Source organism: Labeo rohita, chromosome 1 (assembly GCF_022985175.1).
Source record: "Labeo rohita strain BAU-BD-2019 chromosome 1, IGBB_LRoh.1.0, whole genome shotgun sequence".
Lineage (NCBI taxonomy): Eukaryota > Metazoa > Chordata > Actinopteri > Cypriniformes > Cyprinidae > Labeo > Labeo rohita.
In genome coordinates, this window is record NC_066869.1 from 14416467 (window position 1) to 14437827 (window position 21361).

At 31.3% G+C, this 21361-nt stretch overlaps 1 protein-coding gene across 4 annotated transcripts; it reads left to right on the forward strand.

Moving 5' to 3' along the window:
- The first annotated feature begins 940 nt into the window (after positions 1-940).
- Positions 941-20866, forward strand: vps54 (VPS54 subunit of GARP complex). 4 transcript variants are annotated; one of them, XM_051101391.1, is made up of 24 exons: positions 941-1066; positions 4007-4195; positions 5480-5721; positions 7614-7695; positions 7788-7822; positions 8307-8438; positions 9482-9867; positions 9971-10097; positions 12058-12087; positions 12310-12417; positions 12524-12576; positions 12660-12756; positions 14623-15005; positions 15110-15236; positions 15406-15587; positions 15665-15777; positions 17020-17083; positions 17171-17276; positions 17381-17468; positions 17566-17687; positions 17777-17857; positions 17932-18039; positions 18123-18217; positions 19362-20866. In XM_051101391.1, exons 2-24 carry the CDS (start codon positions 4036-4038, stop codon positions 19465-19467), a joined length of 3027 nt encoding a protein of 1008 aa, XP_050957348.1. In that variant the 5' UTR covers positions 941-1066; positions 4007-4035; the 3' UTR covers positions 19468-20866. The 4 variants fall into 4 exon arrangements, with proteins under 4 accessions (XP_050957348.1, XP_050957413.1, XP_050957461.1 ...); XM_051101456.1 differs by having other exon boundaries at positions 15113-15236; XM_051101504.1 differs by lacking the exon at positions 12058-12087.
- Positions 20867-21361: the final 495 nt, after the last annotated feature.

The following is a 21361-nucleotide window of genomic DNA, read 5'->3' on the forward strand; positions in this document are numbered from 1 at the left end:
TTAATCAGTTGAATCTTGCAAACATTTCCAGTTGACAAAAAAAATAAATAAATAATTTTTTTCCTAGAAATACTGCTGTTCAAGAAGAAATATTCTCAGTTATGGTTAAATAAATACTGAATCTAGCAAATAAATGTCCAGATGTATTTTTTAATAATAATATTTTTTATTATTATTATTAATTTAATTATATATGTTTTTGTCTAACACTGACATAAATGTGCTCAGTTATCATAAAAATACTGTCCAAAAGGCAATAAATAAATAAATAAATAAATTAATTAAATTCTTTCCAAGAAATACTGCTGTTCAAGAAAAAAATATATGCTCAGTTATGGTTAAATAAATACTGAATCGTGCAAACATGTCCAGAAGACATTTTCCCCATAATTATATATATTTTTGTAATAATATTTTTAATAATATTTATTAATAATATTATATATATATATATATATATATATATATATATATTATATATATTTTTTTTTTTTTTTTTTTTTGGTCTAACACTGACATAAATGTGCTCAGTTATCATAAAAATCCTGTCACAATGCAAAAAAATAAATAATAATAAATAAAAATAATAATAATAGAGAGAGTGAGAGAAAACATTAATCAGTTGTTTTCTTGCAAACATATCTAGCTGACATTTAACCCAAAAATTCAACAATAAAAAAGTATTCAGTGTATCTTGAAAATAAAAAATAAAATATTCTGTTATTTTAAAAGAATATACATTTATGATTGTAAATGTGATTTTATTGAAGCATCAGTAATAACAGAATAATTATAAACTCGATATTAAAAAACTCAATTGCCAAAGAGTGTCCAAAATCGCGCATTTTTGACTAATACAAGTCTGGCTAGTCGAATGACTTCATCACGGAGTGAGATTTGTCTTGTACGCGTTGACAAGCGTAAACCGGAAGTATCTGGGCGCGTAGTGCATTATGGGACGGTGGCCGGCGGACCGCTGAGTGAGTGATCTGAACCCGTCTGTGAGGATGTGAGTGGGATCAGACGATATTATGACCGCCAGGAGCTGCTTTATTTCATATAACAGGTACTTTAGAGACGCCGCGGTGTTTGTGAGTGTGTGTGAGGCGCTTTAATGGCGCGGAAGCGGATGTTTATTATGATTAGCGCTCAAGCTAACAGCAGCTCATTACGTGGAAGCATACAATAACAAACCCAACACACCAAACTACTAAATTTACTGTAAACACGATCAGAAATGACACGTATATGCTCTTAAAATGTGTAATTAGACACCCGCCTGTCGGTTAAAGCGAACGCGACGGCGTTATTAGCGGTGAGGTGATTTGTTTTGCTCTGAACAAGTGAGTTTATCATTAATTATTATGTACAAATAGTCAAACATCATGTTCTACATATGGTTTGTGTTTCCACATGACGAGAAAGCGATTAAAATAAGATAATCAATGGGGTTGAGCTGTCATTGATAGGTTTTTGGGTAGTGAAGCATCTGTAAAGACTTATAATAATATTCATAGTTAATGTTAGTCGAATATAGACTAGTTAGTCGTTTGAATGAAGTGAGAGGCTTCATTGTGAGTTAATGATTGATCTTTGTGACTTGATTTGATCAGCTCTCAGCTGACTGATGCTGCACTTCATCTGTCATGTGTCCTGTCTGATCCATTAAAAATCATTAATTATTCAGTATGTCTGTATTTAGTATTGGAGTGCATTTGGACACATTCAGTGCATGGGTGTTTAATTATTTGTAGATGTCTTGCTTTCATGCTAGATTCTCTGTTAAATTGAGCTGAAAGACATTGAAATATATATAATGTCAATGCAAAAAACAAAAACAACAAGTTTTGTTAGTTTTGTATGTATTAGTGGGGTGAAATTTGATCAACATTAATCAGTTGAATCTTGCAAACATTCAGTTGAAGTGTAACCTAAAATTCATGTTTTAATAATAATAATTTTATTATAATTTTTTTAAAATTATTATGAATTTAAATCTAATTATTTATTATTATTTTTCTGTCTTGGATTTTGGAGAAAAATGTGCACAGTTGTCCTAAAAAATACTGTTGCAATGCAAAAAATAAAATAAAATAAAATAATAATAATAATAATAATAATAATAATAGTAATTAGTTGCATCTTGCAAACATATCTATTTTTTTTAAATAATAGTGATGCTATTTTTATTTATTTATTTATTTATTTATTTATTTATTGTCTAACACTGAGAATTTGGAGAAAAATCCACTCAGGTATTACAAAAAAAATACTGTCACATACTGTCACAAATAAATAAATAAATAAATAAAATAAATTGTGGAATCTTGCAAACATATTCATTTGACATTTAACCCAACATTCATGAATAAATAAATTAAAGAAAATAAATGAATAAAAATTGTACAATTTAAATTACTTCCAAAAAATATCTGTTTAAGAAAAAATATGCTTGTTTATGAAAAACAAAAAAGTTAATCCTGCCAACATGTCCAGGAGACATCCCTAAATATATATATATATATATATATATATATATATATATATATATTAGAATAATAATAATTGTATTATTATTATGATGATGATGATGATGATTATTATTATTATTATCAAATTACATGATCATGCAAAAAAAAAACATTATTCAGTTGAAGGTTGCAAACATATCCAGTTGACATTTAACCCCCCCAAAAAATATATATAAAGTTTTTAATAATAGTAATTTTTATTATTAATTTAATTATAATATATATTTTTTCTAACACTGAGAATTTAGAGAAAATCTGTTTAGCTATCGTGCAAATCCTGTCACAATGCAAAAATAAATGAATACATACATTAATTAATTAATTAATTAGTTGAATCTCACAAACATATCCAGTTGACATTTAACCCAAAATTCAAAAATAAATTAAACATAAATTAAAAATGTAAAATATCAATTAAATACTTTCCAAGAAATTCTTCTGCTCAAGAAAAAATATGCGTAGTTAAGATAAAAAAAAATACTGAATCAGCAAACATGTCGAGAAGACATTTATCCCAAAATTATATATAAATATTTTTATAATTATTATTAATTTGATTATAATTATTAATTATTTTTTTTGTCTAACACTGAGAATCTGGAGAAAATGTTCTCAGTTATAAAAAATATTGTCACAATAAAAAAATAAACGAACACATTATTCAGTTCAATCTTACAAACACATCCTTTAGACATTTAACCCAAAATTCAACAATTAAAAATTAAAAGTATTATTCTTTACATACAGCATAGTTTTTTATTTCCTTTTAATCTTTGAGTGAAAAATAACTCAAATAAGATCTTGACAATCTTCTATGACATTCTTTCTTGTGCAAATAGTGCTGAATGAACAGCACTGGTGTAGGGTTTGTGGTGCAGCAGTCTTTGGAGCTTTATAGAGCAGGTCGGTTTGGTGTTTTTGACAGCTCTTCCTGCTCTTTTGATTTGGCAGCAGCTGAAGTCACACCGCAGCACGCTGGACTGAAACCTCAGCGCTTTCGTTTCTCATTCTAAATGATTAGAAAGCAGACGTGTGCCATGCTCTTCACTCACCGCTCATGAGCGCTTCTTTTCTTGCAGCAGATCTCACCTTCATGCTAGTTCAGAATCACAGTCCAAGTGCAGTTTTCTCACTATCTGCTCACTCAGCTGTGATATCGTCTCCGGATATCTGATCTAAACAGCTAAAAGTAATTCGCTGCACAGAGCTGCAGGATGTTAGAGGCGTGTCTGCGTCTCAATTCATCTTCCTCTTTACGTTTTCCACTCGTTCCACCCACTTGTTTTTGTACTTCTGTGGGCAGACCGGATATTTTGCTGATTACATTAATAACGCGACCGTGTGACATGTCAAGGGGAATTTTGAATGAACCTTATTTAGTATCGCACTAATGTGCAACAGTGTTTTTTTCTGTGAAGACAGGTACTTCCTGTGCTGGCAGGAAGTTGAAGTGTGTGTTTGTGCTCGTCTTCTAGTCAGCCTCATATGTGAGGGATCCGCAGTGATGTCCTCCAATCAGGGCTCGTCTCCGATCCCTCAGTCCAGCGGCAGAGGAGGCGGCACCAGCGATGGGCTCTTCAGGAAGCCCAGGGACCCTTCGATGGCCCCCAGACACTATCGGACGCAGCGCTCCTTACCGGACGTCTGCCCCAAAGAGCCCACTGGTGAGAGATCATTTCCTGTTCCTCTTATAAAGACCACTTTCTACATTTTTGAAGAAGTTAATTGTAATCAGATGTTTGTGGTTATTCTATTCTGTAATACAGCAATATTATTGTGGTATAACTGATATAGTATACTATAGTTTTTGTTAACATTTTGAGTTAGCTTTTATTTTTGTATTTTCTGTTTTTAATTTAAATCTCTTTTAATCCAAGTAATACTGTTTTTTCTTATTATTTATTTATTTATTTATTTTTACTTTTTTTGTTGAACTCAAAACACACCGATGCCTGTATTTTAAGTTAATTATATTTCATATGGCTTTTTTATTTTATTTTATTGTATTTTATTTTATTATTTGTACTGCAAGTTGAACTTATTTTATTTCAGAGACAGTTGTTTGCCATGGCATCATTTATCATTTTTACCAAAAACTATTTGACTCTTTTTAGTTGTAGTTGTCATTTTGAGTTAGCTTTTATTTTTCTATTTTCTGTTTTTAATTTAAATCTGTTTTAATCCAAGTAATACTTTTTTATTATTATTATTATTATTATTATTTTTTACTTTTTTGTTGAACTCAAAACACACCAATGCCTGTATTTTAAGTTAATTATATTTCATATGGCAATTTAATTTAATTTATTTTATTTTATTTTATTTTAATTAATTAATTTATTTTATTTTATTTTATGTTATTATTTGTACTGCAAGTTAAACTTATTTTTATTTCAGAGACAGTTGTTTGCCAAGGCAACATTTATCATTTTTACCAAAAACTATTGGACTCGTTTTAGTTGTAGTCAATGAAAAATTAAAAAATTAGAAATGTTATTTTGTAGTTTTTAATGTGCATTTAATATTTATTTTATTTCTGTTAACATTTAAGTCATTATGTTTGATATTTTTATATTTATATATATATATTTTTTTAGATTTAGTTCACAATAATGTCTAAAAGCCTCCAAAGCCTGTTTTATTTAGTTAGTTAGTTAGTAAACAATACAATCTAGAGTCGTGATTAATCGATTCAAAATAAAAGTTTATGTTTGCATAGTATATGTTTGTGTTCTGTGTACATTTTATTATGTATATATGAATACACGCACATACATGTAAATATATTAATGAAAAATTATAGATGTATATGTTAAATATTAATATTTATATATACTATAAATTATATAGAAGTGTTTACATACATTACAAATATTTTTAAAATATATACATCATTTTGGAGCTCTATTAAAATCGGTCTTCTTGGCCCGCTGTTGTCTTTTGTACAGGTGAGGGTCGTGGTCTCAGTGAAGGGCCGTCCATTGTAGCTGACCAGCACCGCTGGACTGTGTATAACTCTAAAGTGAACCTCCCCGCGGCCCTCAATGACCCCAGGCTGGCCAAGAGAGAGTCGGACTTCTTCACTAAGACGTGGGGCCTGGACTTCACCGAGACCGACGTCATGCCTTCATTCTACCTGCCCAACATCACCCGAGAACACTTCAGCTCTTACCTGCAGGAGACGGCTCAGGTGACAGCAGCTCTGAATTATTCACACACACTGAGAGACAGAAAACCTAGTGATCTGCCTCACTGACTATATAGACAGGATCATAACGGTCATCACACATCATTATTTGACTGATTTGGCAGTGATTTATGCTCTAATGACACTTGAAATATTAAAATAATTTTTGGTAATTTAAATAAAGATGGAAAAAAGAGAAAATTGGAAATTTGCTGTGGCAACTAACTGGAATAAAGTTATATTGTCTGTAATCTAAAATAAAATTGTTAAAATTAGTATTGTTTTCTTGGTAATGAAATAAAGAAATTTAATTTGATGACTAAAGATGAAAAAAAGAGAAAATAAAATTGAGATAAAAAGAAAAAAAATTATATTAATTATGTTAATAAATACCATAATTGTATATAAATAATGCTAAAATAATACTGCCACTAAGCACAGCCAACATATAGCACACACAAATACTACGTAAAATTATTATTGTTGCCTTGGTAACTAACTAAAATAAGTTACTAAATCACAAAGAATTAAAATAAATTAAAGCTAAATAAATAAATAAAAATTATATATATAAAAAAACAAAACAAAAAAAATACCCACATAAAATTATTTTGCCTTGGTAACTAACTGAAATAAGTTCTAAAATGACTAAATAAAAAAAAAAAAAATAAAGCTAAATATAAATAAATAAAATTATTTTTAAAAACCTAAAAAAACCATAAAATTATGAAAATTGCAATAAAAGCTAAAAGTATTCAAACTGCCAAATCAAAAAAGAAATGAAATAAATGAAAGCTAAATATAAATAAATTAAAAAAAATAAAAAACACATAAAATTATAAAAATTAAAATAAACGCTAAACACATTCAAATTAAAAAACACATAAAATTATAAAAATTAAAATAAACGCTAAACATATTCAAATTACTAAATCAAAAAAGAAATGAAATAAATATTAAAGCTAAATATTAATTAATTCTCTCTCTCTCTCTTTCTCTCTCTCTCTCTCTCTCTCTCTATATATATATATATATAAAAACACATAAAATTATGAATATTAAAATAAATGCTAAAAATATTCAAATGAAAGCTAATTGGAAATGTTAATAAATACCATGATATTATACAATAATCCTGCCAGTAATCATAACCCACATATAGTATGCACAAATATTGATTAAGATTATAGTTATTTCCTTTATAACTAACTGAAATATGTCAGTTGAAGTACTAAAGCTAAAATTAAAAATGAAAACTGACAAAAGCACATAAAATTACTGAAAGTTCAACTAAATTTAAACGGACAAAAATTTAAAGAGAAAATATGAAATTTTGTAAAATAAATGAAGTATAAAATACAAATACAAAAGCCTATTTAAAATGTTAATAAATATTATAATAATATATAAATAATACTAACACAACAAAACCAACACATTGCACAAATATTAATTAAAATATTTTCTATTAAAATCTATTGTGCACATAATGATCGCTGTCTGTGTAGGCATCTCACTAGTGTTGTTGGTAATCTAACGGTGTGTTAATAGACACTGAGGGTCTTGTTCTGTTCCCTGTCAGATCTTAAGCCGCAGAAGTGTTTATTTTGTCTGGGTTGCTTGTGTTTATCTCTCACACTCGTGAAAACACGGGCTCGGCTCCAGACGATGGCAGGCTGTTTGTCTCTGTGGTTTTCTGAAGGTTGCTTGACTCTTGTTTTCCATCGATGACACTTCTAAAGAACTCTTTTCCTTCTCAGGAAGATCTTTTTTTAGTCGTCAGCTGGTTCTGTTCTGCGCGCCGAGATCGGAAAGTCAGAATCTGTTTTGGAAACGTTGCTGTCGTGGTCTCGTACACAAGTATCTCACTTTGACTGTTTGTTTGTGTCTCTCAGAGGGAGAAGATTCACGAGCGCTGCAAGAACATTTGCCCGAACAAAGACGATTTGTCAGTGCCCACCATTACCAATAATCACGGTACGCTTTACCAAGCTTTTAACAAAAATTAAGTTGTCAGATGAACCTGTTTTGCTTCTATAATATGTGTTTGTGGCTCATTTGTCTTGTAGATAAAGCCAGAGCTGAACTGGAGCAGGTGCCCAAGGTAAATTCACATTTAGTTTCATAAAAAGATAAAGCAGCACAACTGTTTTTAACATTGATGAAAATCAGAAATGGTTCTTGAGCAGCAAATCAGCACATTAGAATAAGTAATGATGCTGAAAACTCAGCTTTGCATCACAGAAATAAATGACGTTTTACAGTATATTCACATAGAAAACTGTTGTTTTAAATTGTAATAATATTTCTCAATTTCAGTGGTATTTTTGATCAAATAAATGCAGTGTTGGTGAGCAGAAGAGAGACTTCTCTCAAAGATGGATCTGTTGTAAGGATCTGTTTTAAACCGAAGTATGAAATGTTGTTTCTCATCTTTACTGGAAGAGATTTATGAGATCCCTGTGGAGAAAATGAATGGAAAATTCTTCTGGATCTGAGTCTGCTTAAATCTGTGTCACTGTTTCTCTGTTTTAAAAGGGCAGAAGTTTCCTTGCCTGGTAATTTTCTTCTCTCTTTGTCTCTCTCAGATCTTCATGAAGCCTGAGTTTGTGCTGAATGATCCGGCCACGTTTAACGCTGTGTTGCCGTGGTCTCACTTCAGTGTAGCCGGGGGCAAGAACAGCCGAGATGTTGCATCATCAAGGTTACTGCAGGAAAAGGTGCCAGTCTGTCATTATTTGGTACCATAAGCCGTCACTAACAATCAGTTTTGTTTTTTATGTTTTCATTTTAATTGTAGTTTTTTTTTTTTTTTTTTTTTTTTTTTTTTTTTTTTTTGTCATTTTATTAGATTAATATTATATTATTAATATAATATAATAATGTTCATGTAACAAGTTTATTGTATTATTATAATATTTATAATATATTTAATATTATTATATTTATTTATTTTAATGTTATTTTTTATGTAAAAATTATTATATTATTATATTATTTATGTATTTATTTTTTAATAAATGCAAGTATGCTCATTTTAAAATTAGTTGTTTTTTTTTAGTAATTTTGTTGTTTTTGTAATTTATTAGTAGTTTATTTAAATATGCATTTATATATTATTTGTTTGCTTATTTTTATTTATTTTTGTTAATTTTTCATAACGTTAACCAGATTTGAGAAAAAATGCTTTACCAACTAGCTGGATTTATTTATTTGTGTGTTTGTTTGTTTTGTCATTATTAAATATTTTATTATTTTATTTATTATTATTATTATTATTATTATTATTATTTAATTATTTAATTTATTTTAATTTTAATATTTCGTTTTGAAATTAGATGATATATATATTAAAATATATATTAAAAAATATATATTTTAATATATATTTAAATAATATTTTTATATTATTTAAAAATCTATTATTGTAATAAAAATATTTCTTTTATTTTATTATATATATATATATATATATATCAGTAATGCTAATATGCAAATTTTCAAATTTAACTAAAGTTTAACTAAAAAGAATATAATTATTTTTTTAAATATAAATATTAACAAATGAGCTATTTCTCCGGTAAATATTTCTTCTAGTTTTTCAAGTAAGCCTAAACATTGAAGACACATAAATGGTCCTATAATTAAAACATAACAAATAATAATGAATAATTAAGCAAATAAAAACGATAAAACAAATATACAAATAAAAGAAATATCATGCCGAGATGTTCCAACATGATCTAAATGTTTCTCTCTGTAGTTGAGTCACTATCTGGACGTGGTGGAGGTGAGCATTGCTCGACAGATCTCTCTCCGCTCCGATGCCTTTTTCCATGCCATGTCGTCGCAGCACGAGCTCCAGGACCGTCTGCGCGAAACGGCCGACGCCGTGGCCAAACTCCGCGCGCGCACCGCCGCCATCGACCGAGTGATGTGCCGAGGGCCGCTGCGAGCGCTGCGGGACGCCCTGACCCGCAACAACTGCATTAAGCTACACAACAAACTCAAGCTGATGGCCGCCGTGCACCAGACGCAGCCCACGGTGCAGCTGCTTCTCTCCACCTCAGAGTTCGTCGGGGCGCTGGAGCTCATCGCCACCACCAAAGAAGTGCTGCAGCAGGAACTGCAGGGAATTCACAGCTTCAGGTGCACAAACAACACAGACACACTAACCAGGAAACATACTAACAAGGAACACAAGAATAAGAATGTGGGCATGCCATTTATTTCCTGTTATTTGTGTCTGCAGACATTTGGGTTCTCAGCTCTGTGAGATGGAGAGGTTGATCGATAAGATGATGGTGGCTGATTTCTCCACGTACGCTCAGAGCGATCTCAATCGACCCTTTGAGGAGGACAGTCAGGTCCTGGAGAAGGTCAGACATCTTTCATGTGTCACGAGGAATCAAATGTGCCTTTATCTTCTGAAATAAAAGAGTTCATTGTAGTGTGACAGCATACCATAACTCTCATATCACAAAGTGTCCTCTTAAAAGAGCGTTTATCCAAACTACACTGCAAAAATATATTCAGCATATATGCAGCTGCATCTTATTTCATTCACACTACCATCGAAAAGTTTGGGATCGTGGGATTTCTTTCTCTCGTTTGTTCACCACGGAAACATTTAAAGTACCAGTCAAAAGATTTTTAATGTTTCTTAAAGAAGTCTCTTCTGCTCACCAAGCCTGCATTTATTTGATCCAAAGTACAGTAAAAAACATAAAATTGTCAAATATTTTTACTATTTAAAATAACAGTTTTCTATTTGAATATATTTCAAAATGTAATTTATTCATGTGATTTCAAAGCTGAATTTTCAGCATCATTACTCCAGTCTTTAGTGTCACATAAAACTTTAGAAATCATAATCATTTCAGGTAAATTTTATTTTATGTCAAGTAACAAATTATGTTATTATAGTTGTTATTATTTTAATAATAAACTAATATTTATTATTATAATAAAAATAAAATATTTTATTATTTTAGTATTTTTAATTATTATTTAATGTATATATTTTTATTTTATTATTTTATTTATATATGCCAGTAATGCCAGTATGCTCATTTTAAAATAAGTTACCTTTTTTTAAAGTAAGTTTGTTATTTTTGTTTGGGTTTTAAGTTTTTTTTTTTTTTAATATGCCTTATATATTTATATTTATTATATTATTATAGTACATAATATTAACCAGATTATTATTATTTTTTTTTTTTTGTATTTTATTTTGGGTTTAATAAAAATGTAAAATTTAATTTTATCTAAAATAAAAAGCTTTTGTAACATTATACACTATACCATTAAAAAGCTTTGAGTCAGTATAATTTTTTTTTCAGGAAACAAATTATAAAAATTAATACTTTTATTTAGCCAGGATGCTTTAAATTGATCAAAAGTGACGGTAAAGACATTTCTAATGTTATAAAAGATTTCTACTTCAGATAAATGCTGTTCTTGTGAGCTTTCTATCCATCAAAGAAACCTGAAAAACTCTGTAGAATCAGCATATTAGAATGATTTCTGAAGGATCATGTGACACTGAAGACTAAAGTAATGATGCTGAAAAATCAGCTTTGAAATCACAGTAATAAATTGCATTTTAAAATATATTCAAATAGAAAACGGTTACTTTAAACAGTAAAAATATTTGATAATTTTACTGTTTTTTGCTGTACTTTGAATCAAATAAATGCAGGCTTGGTAAGCAGAAGAGACTACTTTAAAAACTTTTGTAGTGCATTTAATCAAAATACAGTAAAAACAGTAAAATTGTAAAATTATTCTAATTTAAAATAACTGTTTTCAATGTGACCATATTATAAAATGCAATTTATTTCTGTGCTCAAAGCTGAATTTTCAGCATCATTACTCCAGTCTTCAGTGTCGCATGATCCTTCAGACATCACTCTAATATGCTGACTTCCTGTTCAAGACACATTTCTGATTATTATCAATGTTGAAAACATTTGATCAATTTAATGCAAAGTAATAATTAATTTTAAATAAACCCCAAACATTTGAACAAAAAATCTAGAAAAAAAAATCAACACTTTTTGTCACCTAAAAACTCAGGCATTCTGGCATTGGTGTAGATATTTCGAAATCAGTTTCGCGTCATTTCAAATGCGAAACTGAACTTGCAAATAGATGCCAGCGTTTGAACGTGAATTGTTTGAAGCAGACCACAACAGTGGTTTCCAGTTTCCAGGTGTGAAATCAATTTAACCCCGGTGAATCCGACCATGAGATTGTGCTCTGTGAATCAGGTCATGTTTGTGTTGGATGTGGGCCAGTGTTGGTTTGAGGTTTACAGTGTGAGATTTTCTCATGCAGGTCACAGAGCAGCCTGCAGCGTCAGGAAAGGTTGGTCACGTAACACTCCAAAATCCCACGCCGACTAAACCGCAGACTGAGTTTAATTTCCTTAATAAAAGCGCAAAACCACAGACGATGACAGTGAAATCTGATTTATTGTCATTGGGAATCAAATCAAGACAAAATCTGCTACATGTGTTGTGGTTCATGTTTTAATTTGCTTGTGATGTGATTTATATATCTGACTCTGTGTGTGTGTTTGCATTACAGGATCGATTGCAGTCTCTGGTCTTTGGCCTGTTGAGACAGAGGAAGCTGGATTTCCTGGACATCTACAGCGAGGAGATGATTCGCGCCACCAAGAACCTCGTTAGGCAGGTGTGGTACATGGCAAAAACACGAAACGGAGCAGAAAAATGAAAATCAAATACGACGAAAATCAAAAATAGCATGTCTTTGTATGATTTCTCTTTCTTTCCATCAGTGTGTTATGAAGTCTGTGTCGCAGATCAGTGAGATCGATGCAGACACTGTCAAGTGAGTCAAATATATATATATGTTTAATATAAATATCGCAACACTGATAATCACCACTGACTGTGTGTCTGTGTGTGATGTAGATTTCATGAGCAGATGCGTTTGATGACGTTTCATCAGTGGTTTGATCTGCTGCTGGATATTTTTGAACACTTCATCCTATTCCTCAAGAGAATCAAGGTAATGTTATTTCTGTGGGAAAAACCCTGACAAAACACACAGTATGTGTCTTTTGAGCAGCTGATGATGTTCAGAAGGCTTTACTGTTGTCAACACATCATCAAATGCACGCTTAATAGATGTTCCTGGTCTTATTAGTCTGTTATAGGTTTCATAATTTCATCAAATCATACTAGTTGTGCCTTTGAAACAGCTTTTGACTGATAGGCAGTTAGATTATGTTAAACAGTAGTTAAATGGCTGCTTAGGCATTTTAGACTTACCGCTTTATCTTGCTAAGTTGTTGCATGTAGTTGTTTCATAACAGTTATAAAGTGCATTAAAGATGGATTAATGTAATAATTACTGGATTAATAGCTTGTAAGGATCTGTCATTTTAGTATTATATCCCCACTATAAAATGTTATAGTATGCATATTTTGAATTAACCTATTTTTGTGTTCCCAGTTTAGTCATTTTATGTTCTTTTTGTTCATTTTTGCTAGTTTTTGTATTTTTTATATTTCTAATTAGCTTTAATTTTTATTTCAGTTTTAGTAATTTTAGTAATTTAACTTAAAATTATTTAATCTGTTTGCCAAAGCAACATTATACTTTAGTCACATGGTTTAGTTTTTCATCTAGTATTTATTTTGATATTTGTTTTTGTTTTTGTTTTTTTTTTTAAGTTTTTGTCATTTTGTTATGTGCTTTTTTTTTCTGTTTTAGTAATGTCAGTGTAAACTTTCAGTTAGTTGCCAAGGAATATTTATATTTTTAATTTATGTTTTTCATCAAATATTTATATTTTATTTGAATATTATTAATTTTAATTTTAATTTTAGTTTGGGTTTTAGTAATTTTGTTGTGTGCCTATGTTTTATTTTTATTAGTTTTATTTATTTTTATTTATATATATATATATATATATAAATTATTTTCACACTGAGGACAACTGAGGGACTCATATGCAACTATTACAGAAGATTCAAACACTCACTGATGCTCAAAAAGGAAAAATTATGCATTAAGAGCAGGGGGTGAAAACTTCTGAATGGAATAATTACTTGTACATTTTTCTTATTTTGCCTACATATCATATTTTTTTATTTAGTACTGCCTTTCAGAAGCTACAGAAGATACTTACATGTTTCCCAGAAGACAAAATAAGTGAAATATACCCTGATCTTCAATTTTGAAAAGTTTTCAGAGTCTTTTAAGACTATTTTAATAAATTCAGCTATTATTTTCTCTTGTGGACTATATGTAAATGTCTTTTTCAGGTCAGTACTAAAAATATAACATGCATTTTCTATGACCCCTATTATTTTGATAAAATAATCAACATTTTGCAGATTTTTTTTTTTTTAGTTTAGTACTTAGCCTTGTTTTATTTCAGCTGGTGTCCAAGGTAGCTTTTCGAATTTTTGATTTAGGTTTTTATGTTTATTATTTATATTTTATTTACGTTTACATTCAATCATTTAACAGATGCTTTTATCCAAAGCGACTTACAAATGGGTCTATTACTCTAGTACAAAACACGTAATAAGGTTGTTGTTGTTGATTTAAAATTAAATAAATTAGGAAAAAATGAATAGAATAAGTAAGTAGTGCTGACCAGTTTTTAATTAAGTATACATTTTTAAGCTTTATATTACATTTTAAACCTTTATTTCAGTTATTATTTTTGTAATAGTTTTAGTGTAAGTTGTTGTTAACAATAACAACACTGGTAAAGATACGTTTGAAAAAGCCATTGAGTTGTGTCTAGATTCACTAGAAGGTGAAAGTAAACTTTAGCCTACATGTCACATTCAGAACGTGGCCTCAGTAACACAGTCGTCCTCCACAGTGCAACCTCACTTGTGTTTGTGTTTGTTTCAGGCTACGCTCAGCGTCATCCGCAACGTGGTGCTGGAAGTGCTGGACAGCAGCCAGAGGAGTCGACTAGCAGACGTTTCCTCTGCAACGAATCATTCTGACGGCAGGACCAATGAGGACGAAGAAGAGGAGGAGTCTGGAAGCTCCGCCCTTAATTCCGGAGAGGCGGAGCTTGCGTATCTCACTCACGAGGGGCTTTTTATCAGCGATGCGTTGAATGAAGCGGAGCAGCGCAGTCATGCGGCAGCAAACGCACAGACGAAAGCGCAGACGCGCACAGAGGCCTGCGGGAGCGACTCGGCCTCCGCAACGACCGAATCTTCCTCCAGCAGGGAACACAACTCCAACACTACCTCCTCCCTGCCCATAGGGGGCGCTGCTGCACTGTGAGTTAGGATGACTATATACAGTATATATGACCTCTTTGAAATGCTTTGTGTGACAGAGTAAATAAGCCTCACATTTAAAGACACTTAATTCTGTCTGTCAGTAGTGAGGATGTGATGCCGTCTGATCTGGAGTTGGGTCGGGTGGCTAATAACATTCAGGAGCTGCTGTACACGGCGTCAGACGTCAGTCACGACCGCTGCGTCAAAGTGCTCATGACACGAGCCAAGGTAAACACACATGACACACCTGAACCTGTTTGCTCGCTGCTTTCAAATGTACTAAACCAGCAAAATCCTTTAAAGATGTCAAGTCTGCCTTCACCTGAATGAGTTACATAATGCTGGTGTTAGGCTGTAATTACGAAACACAGTTATTAATGCTGGTCTGCTTGTGCAGGACGGCTCTCTGGAGCGTTTGAGCTCGTCAGAGTTCGTGTGTTTGAGTCAGGCCGTGGAGTCGTTCGTCAAAGACACTGAAGAGCTGTGTGGCCGGCGCAGCGTTAGCCTGAGGGGGGCGCTGCAGAGTCAGGCCAACCGCTTCGTTCAGCGCTTCCACGAGGAGCGCAAGACCAAACTCAGGTAGTTCAGTGAATAAGATTTTAGAGCTGTGAGCTTCCAGTCAGAACTGAATGAGTTACGGTTTGTCGTGTGTGCAGTCTGCTGCTGGATAATGAGCGGTGGAAGCAGGCCGAGGTACCGGCTGAGTTTCAGGATCTGGTCGACTCCATCGCTGACGGACGCATTACACTGCCTGAACGCAAACCCACAGGTACTAAAACATCCTTTATTATTGCAGTTAATTTTTCATGTTTTTCAATTATTTTTCCATATTCTCTATACATTTTTCATATTATACCTTTCAATAATTATAATAATAAAAATAAAAAATTAAATAAATATTATTATAATTATTATTTTATTGAAATTATTATTTATTATTAATAATAATGATGATAATGATAATATTTACTATTATTATTATTATTATTTTATATTAGTATATAATCTGTATTTTCAGAGATGTGATTTTTCTATATTTGTGTGGATTTCCATATGAATAAATAATTTAATAAATGATTATATGTAAATAATACAAAAATAAATAAATAAATAATTTCAATATTCTTGTAGAACGTTTTCTTTTTCCAATATAATATGTGGTGGCTCAAGTGTTCGTTGATCAGTTATTATTATTTTCATGTTTTTCCATATTTATTCAGATTTCTGTATTAAATTATTTAACAATAGTAATACTGATCATAATAATACTAATTTGTTTTTATGAACTATAACATCAACAACAATAATTTTGTTGTTTTATAAAAAGTTAAATTTTACTGTACAATCGGGAGTTGCTATTATTATTATATACAACAATATTAATAACAACAATAATATAAAATAATAAAATCTGTTATCATATTTGTTATTATTATTATTATTATTATTATTAATTGATTATTTTTTATTATTAATAATTTTATTATTTTATAATAGTATCTGATAATAGTATATAATGTGATTTTCATGTATGGGATTTTTTTCATATTTGTGTGAATTTCCATATGAATAAATAATTTATTAAATTATAATATATAAAGAATAAAATAATAAAAAATGCTAATATTCTTGTATAACTTTTTTAATTTTGCATTACAATATGTGGTGTTCAAGTTTTTTGTGATCAGTTATAATTGTAGTGTATTACTCAAGTTTCAGTTTAATAAATGTAATTAAATGGTTTTTTTTTTTCTCTCTCTCTCTCTCTCTCTCTCTATATATATATATATATAAATAAAATGTAGTAGTAGTAATATTAAATTATTAATATTAATATTAATAATTAATATACTGTTAATAATTTAATAGTATAATATAAAATAAATAGCATAATACTTTTTTATTTTACAGCACAATGGGGGTGGGGTGGTTGAATTTTCCTTTTTTGTGTTGTTCTGATCTCATAATCTCAACTTAATTGAGTGCAGTAAATGTATTCTGTGTCTCTCAGGGTCCGAGGACAGGAAGCCCAGTGAGTTTCTGTGTGTCGATGGGCAGAAGTATGCTGTGGTCGGGTGAGTTTTCAGCACTGAAACTTACGTTTCACCAGCAAGTTCTCTCTAGTCCCTGTTTTGACCTCCAACGTTTGTGTGCTCTGACAGGACGGTGCTGCTGCTGATCCGGATGTTTCTGGAGTACTGCCAGTGTGTGAACGACATTCCTTCCATCACCACTGACATCCTCACACGCCTCGCTGACCTGCTTAAGGTGTGTGTGTGTGTGTGAGACATTCAGTTAGTTTCAGTTTCAGCTGCGACATCAGCTGTGACATCACTTGACTGACAGGTTGTGTTTTGTTTCCATGGCAACAGCACTTCAACTCTCGCAGTTGTCAGCTGGTGTTGGGGGCGGGAGCTCTGCAGGTGGTGGGCCTGAAAACCATCACCACCAGAAACCTGGGTAAGAAAACACACCCGTCTCAGACGCAGAAGGAATTGTATATGCTAAAACGCAACCCTAAATCTGAGTGTGTGTGTGTGTGTGTGTGTGTTCTCAGCTCTGGCGTCTCGCTGTCTTCAGCTGGTGGTTCACTACATCCCAGTGATCAGAGCACACTTTGAGACCAGACTGCAGCCTAAACAGTACAGCATACTGAGGCACTTCGGCCACATCACTAAGGTAAACATCCTTACATCAAGCAACCACACAGTGACGTGCGCTGCCAGCTGTTTTACAAGTCTAACACTCAGTGTTTACTCTCTCTTCAGGACTACAATGATCACATCGCAGAGATCTCTGCTAAGCTTGTGGCCATCATGGACAGTATGTTCGAGAAGGCTCTGTCTAAGGTGGGTTTGGTTTTCTGTGATGTGTGTGATGTTACTATGGATTATTACAGCTGAAGTGTGTTTGTTGTGTGCAGTACGAGGTGAAGGCGCCGATGCCGTCTGCGTGTTTGCGTAACGTGTGTAAACAGATGGCCAAAATGCACGAGGCCATTTATGAGCTCTTGCCGGAAGAGCAGACGCAGGTGAGACGCCGCACATGATGTTTGAACCGTCATTGTGAAGCAAGATTATGAACTCATGGTGTTTATTGTGCGTTTGCATGTAGATGCTGTTCCTCAGGATTAACGCCAGCTTTAAGCTGCATCTGAAGAGACAGTTAGCACGACTGGGTGTCGTCAATGATGGCGGACCTCAGTATGGGTGAGTGTGTGTTTGTATGTCTTACAGCAATGAGAAACACCAGTGACCAGGAAGATTTATATATGAATATAAATATACTTATTACAATGTTTGAAATATTAAATAAATATGTATATATAAATAATTATGCATTTAATTTACATATATAATATTGTAGTATTTTAATATATTTATATGTAGCTTTATATATAAATATAATTTTATTATAAATATGCTAAAATATTATATATTTAACTAATTTATGTATTAATATTTATTTTTTCACAATATATATTTTTTATATTTAATACATTTTAGTATATGTAAAAATGATAAATAATCTAAATAATAATGTTTATAATTCACATATATAACCATGTAGTTGTATATTTATATATAGCTTTATATATAAATATAATGTTTTTATAAATACACTAAAATATATATTTAACTAATTTATATATTAATTTATATATTATAATTTTCACTATATGTATATATGTGCATTTAATACATTTTAATATATATATAAATTATAAATAATCTAAATAATGTTTATAATTTATATATATAACAAGGTAGTAGCATTTATATATATATATATATAATATATATATATATATATATATATATATATATAATACATACATATACATATTTTTGTAAATAAATATATTTATGTATTAATATTAATATTTATTTTTTTCACAATATGTATGTGTTTTTAATACATTATATATATATATATATATATATATATATATATTATATGTAAAATAATTATCTTAATCTTTTATTTATATAGAATTTTTGATTAGTATTTATAATATATATTTTTTTATAATGTTATTTTTTGACTTATCTGCAAATGTATGTCTGTATATGTAATTTTAATATCTAATGCATTTTAAAATATATAAAATTAAATCTAAAATGAATCTAAATAATAGCATATATATATTTATATATAAAATTTATAGTGTGTGTGTGTGTGTATTATCTTTATTTAATTCTTTTTCAATTAGTTCTTTAATATTAATTTTACATATAATGAATGTATATACTATTATTTCCTATTAGTCTTTTATTATATAGAAAATGTTTTTCTTTTAATTCTTGGCTGTTCTTTATGACATTTGCTCGTTGTCTTTCCCTCTCTCTGCAGGTTGGTGATGGTGGACGTGGCGTTTTACTCTGAGAACGTGCAGGCTCTGCGCTCTTTAGAGCATCTAGACTTAAACATGCCAGAGATCTGGGAGCAGAAGAGGTGATGTCTGACAGCTCGTCCCGGCCAATCAGGCCTCTTCGTCACGCCTACCATCTCGGTGACCGGCAGCTCCGCCCCCGTATCTGAGGAGGACGTGAGGTCAGTGGATGAACAGACTCAGGACTCGAGGTCTCGTTTGTTTTAATACCTCCGTGACACTGGAGTGAACTAGCAGCACCTCGCGCTCCTCAATCACAGACGTGCTGGAGGCTCACCTGTGATGTAGAGACTTCCATGCTAACAGGACGCACTGACAGATTTCTTGTGGAGACCAAATCAGGACAAGCTTGAGTGGTTGATCAGTTGTGGGGAATATGTTTGTTTTGTTGTCGTAAAGCGGAGACGCGTCCTCAGTGCCGCCTTCAGTACCGCCACTACAGTGCAACTTTCCATTTGTGTGCAATCCTGTCTGATTATTATTATTATTATTATTGCTGATTTATTTAATCACAGTCAGAGGAATCAAGGAATGATTATTTATTTTAATAGATTTTGTTGTTGATTGATCAATCATGTTTGTTTTTTCCACATAAAGCTTTCAGGTGATAACGGCTGGTTGGAGAACTAGCACTAAAAAGGGTTTTAAACACATTTTTCTGACTTGTTCTCTGATTTTTCCACCAATGCATATATGGTTGCTCTTGGTTTTCATGTTTAGGGTCGTTGAGTTGAAGTATTAAATCTCGGAAGGGTGAAAAGTCCATGCTTATCGGGAGAAGTCTACTTTATATGGTCTACATGGAGAAGATCTTCTGTACTCATCTTCAACAACATAAAAATTTAGATATTAATTAAGAAACCATTCAGGAGTTTGGTTACTCTGACTCCCAGAAGCCATATTAAATTATAAGCTTAAAAAGTTTAAAGTCAGAGGAGAAATTAAGATGAGAAATCTTCTGCGTTCTTGCATAAATGCAGCTCAGTCTTAAAATGAAAGAATTATTATTACAAGTTCTTGTCCATGCAAACTAGAGAATTAACTCGATTTCTCCAGCATCCACAGTATTACTGTAACCCCGCCTCTTCTCCAGTGCTCATTTGAATAAATCGAGGCCTGTGATTGGTTGGTGTGAATGGAGAGTTTTTAAATCACGTATTGTGTTCCTGTGAGCTCTTGTTGTTGATGCTGGGTTTCTGTTCGGGAGGATCCATGTGTCCCTTTATTTAACACTCGTTCTGTCAGTTCAAAAGTGCCTAACCTTTTATTTGGTATCAAACTGACTCAAACTGTACATTTGTGGGCTACAGTGCCTAATCTGTGTGTGTGTGAGTGAGTGTGTGTGAGTGTGAGTGTGTTTTGAGGGCCCTCATTGCGGCAAAGAAATATACAGATGGGGAAATTCTTGTGGCATGCTTGATCTTTTAAAACGTGGCACTTTTTATTGTTAATAAAGCCACAGTGAACATAAATAGTGTTGTTGGTTTTGAGTATTACTTGTAGGCTGTGCTTCCAAATCTAGTAATTTTCTATTACTAAGAAATACTAATTTCTTAGTATTTTTACTAACAAATAAATACTTTTATTTAGCAAGGATGCTTTAAATTCAAAAGTGATGAGAAAGACATTTTTATAATGTTACAAAAGATTTCTATTTCAGATAAATACTGTTCTTCTGAACTTTGTTTACTAAAAAAAAACTGAAAAATTTCTGCTCAGCTGTTTTCAACATAATAATAATAATAATAATAAATGTTTTGGGGCAGCAAACCAGAATATTAGAATTATTTCTGAAGGATTATGTGACGTTGGAGTGTTGGTGCTAAAAATTCAGCTTTGAAATCACAGGAATAAATTACATTTTAAAATATATTCAAATAGAAAACAGTTATTTTAAATAGTAAAAATATTTCAAAATTTTACTGTTTTTGCTGTACTTTGGATCACATAAATGCAGGCT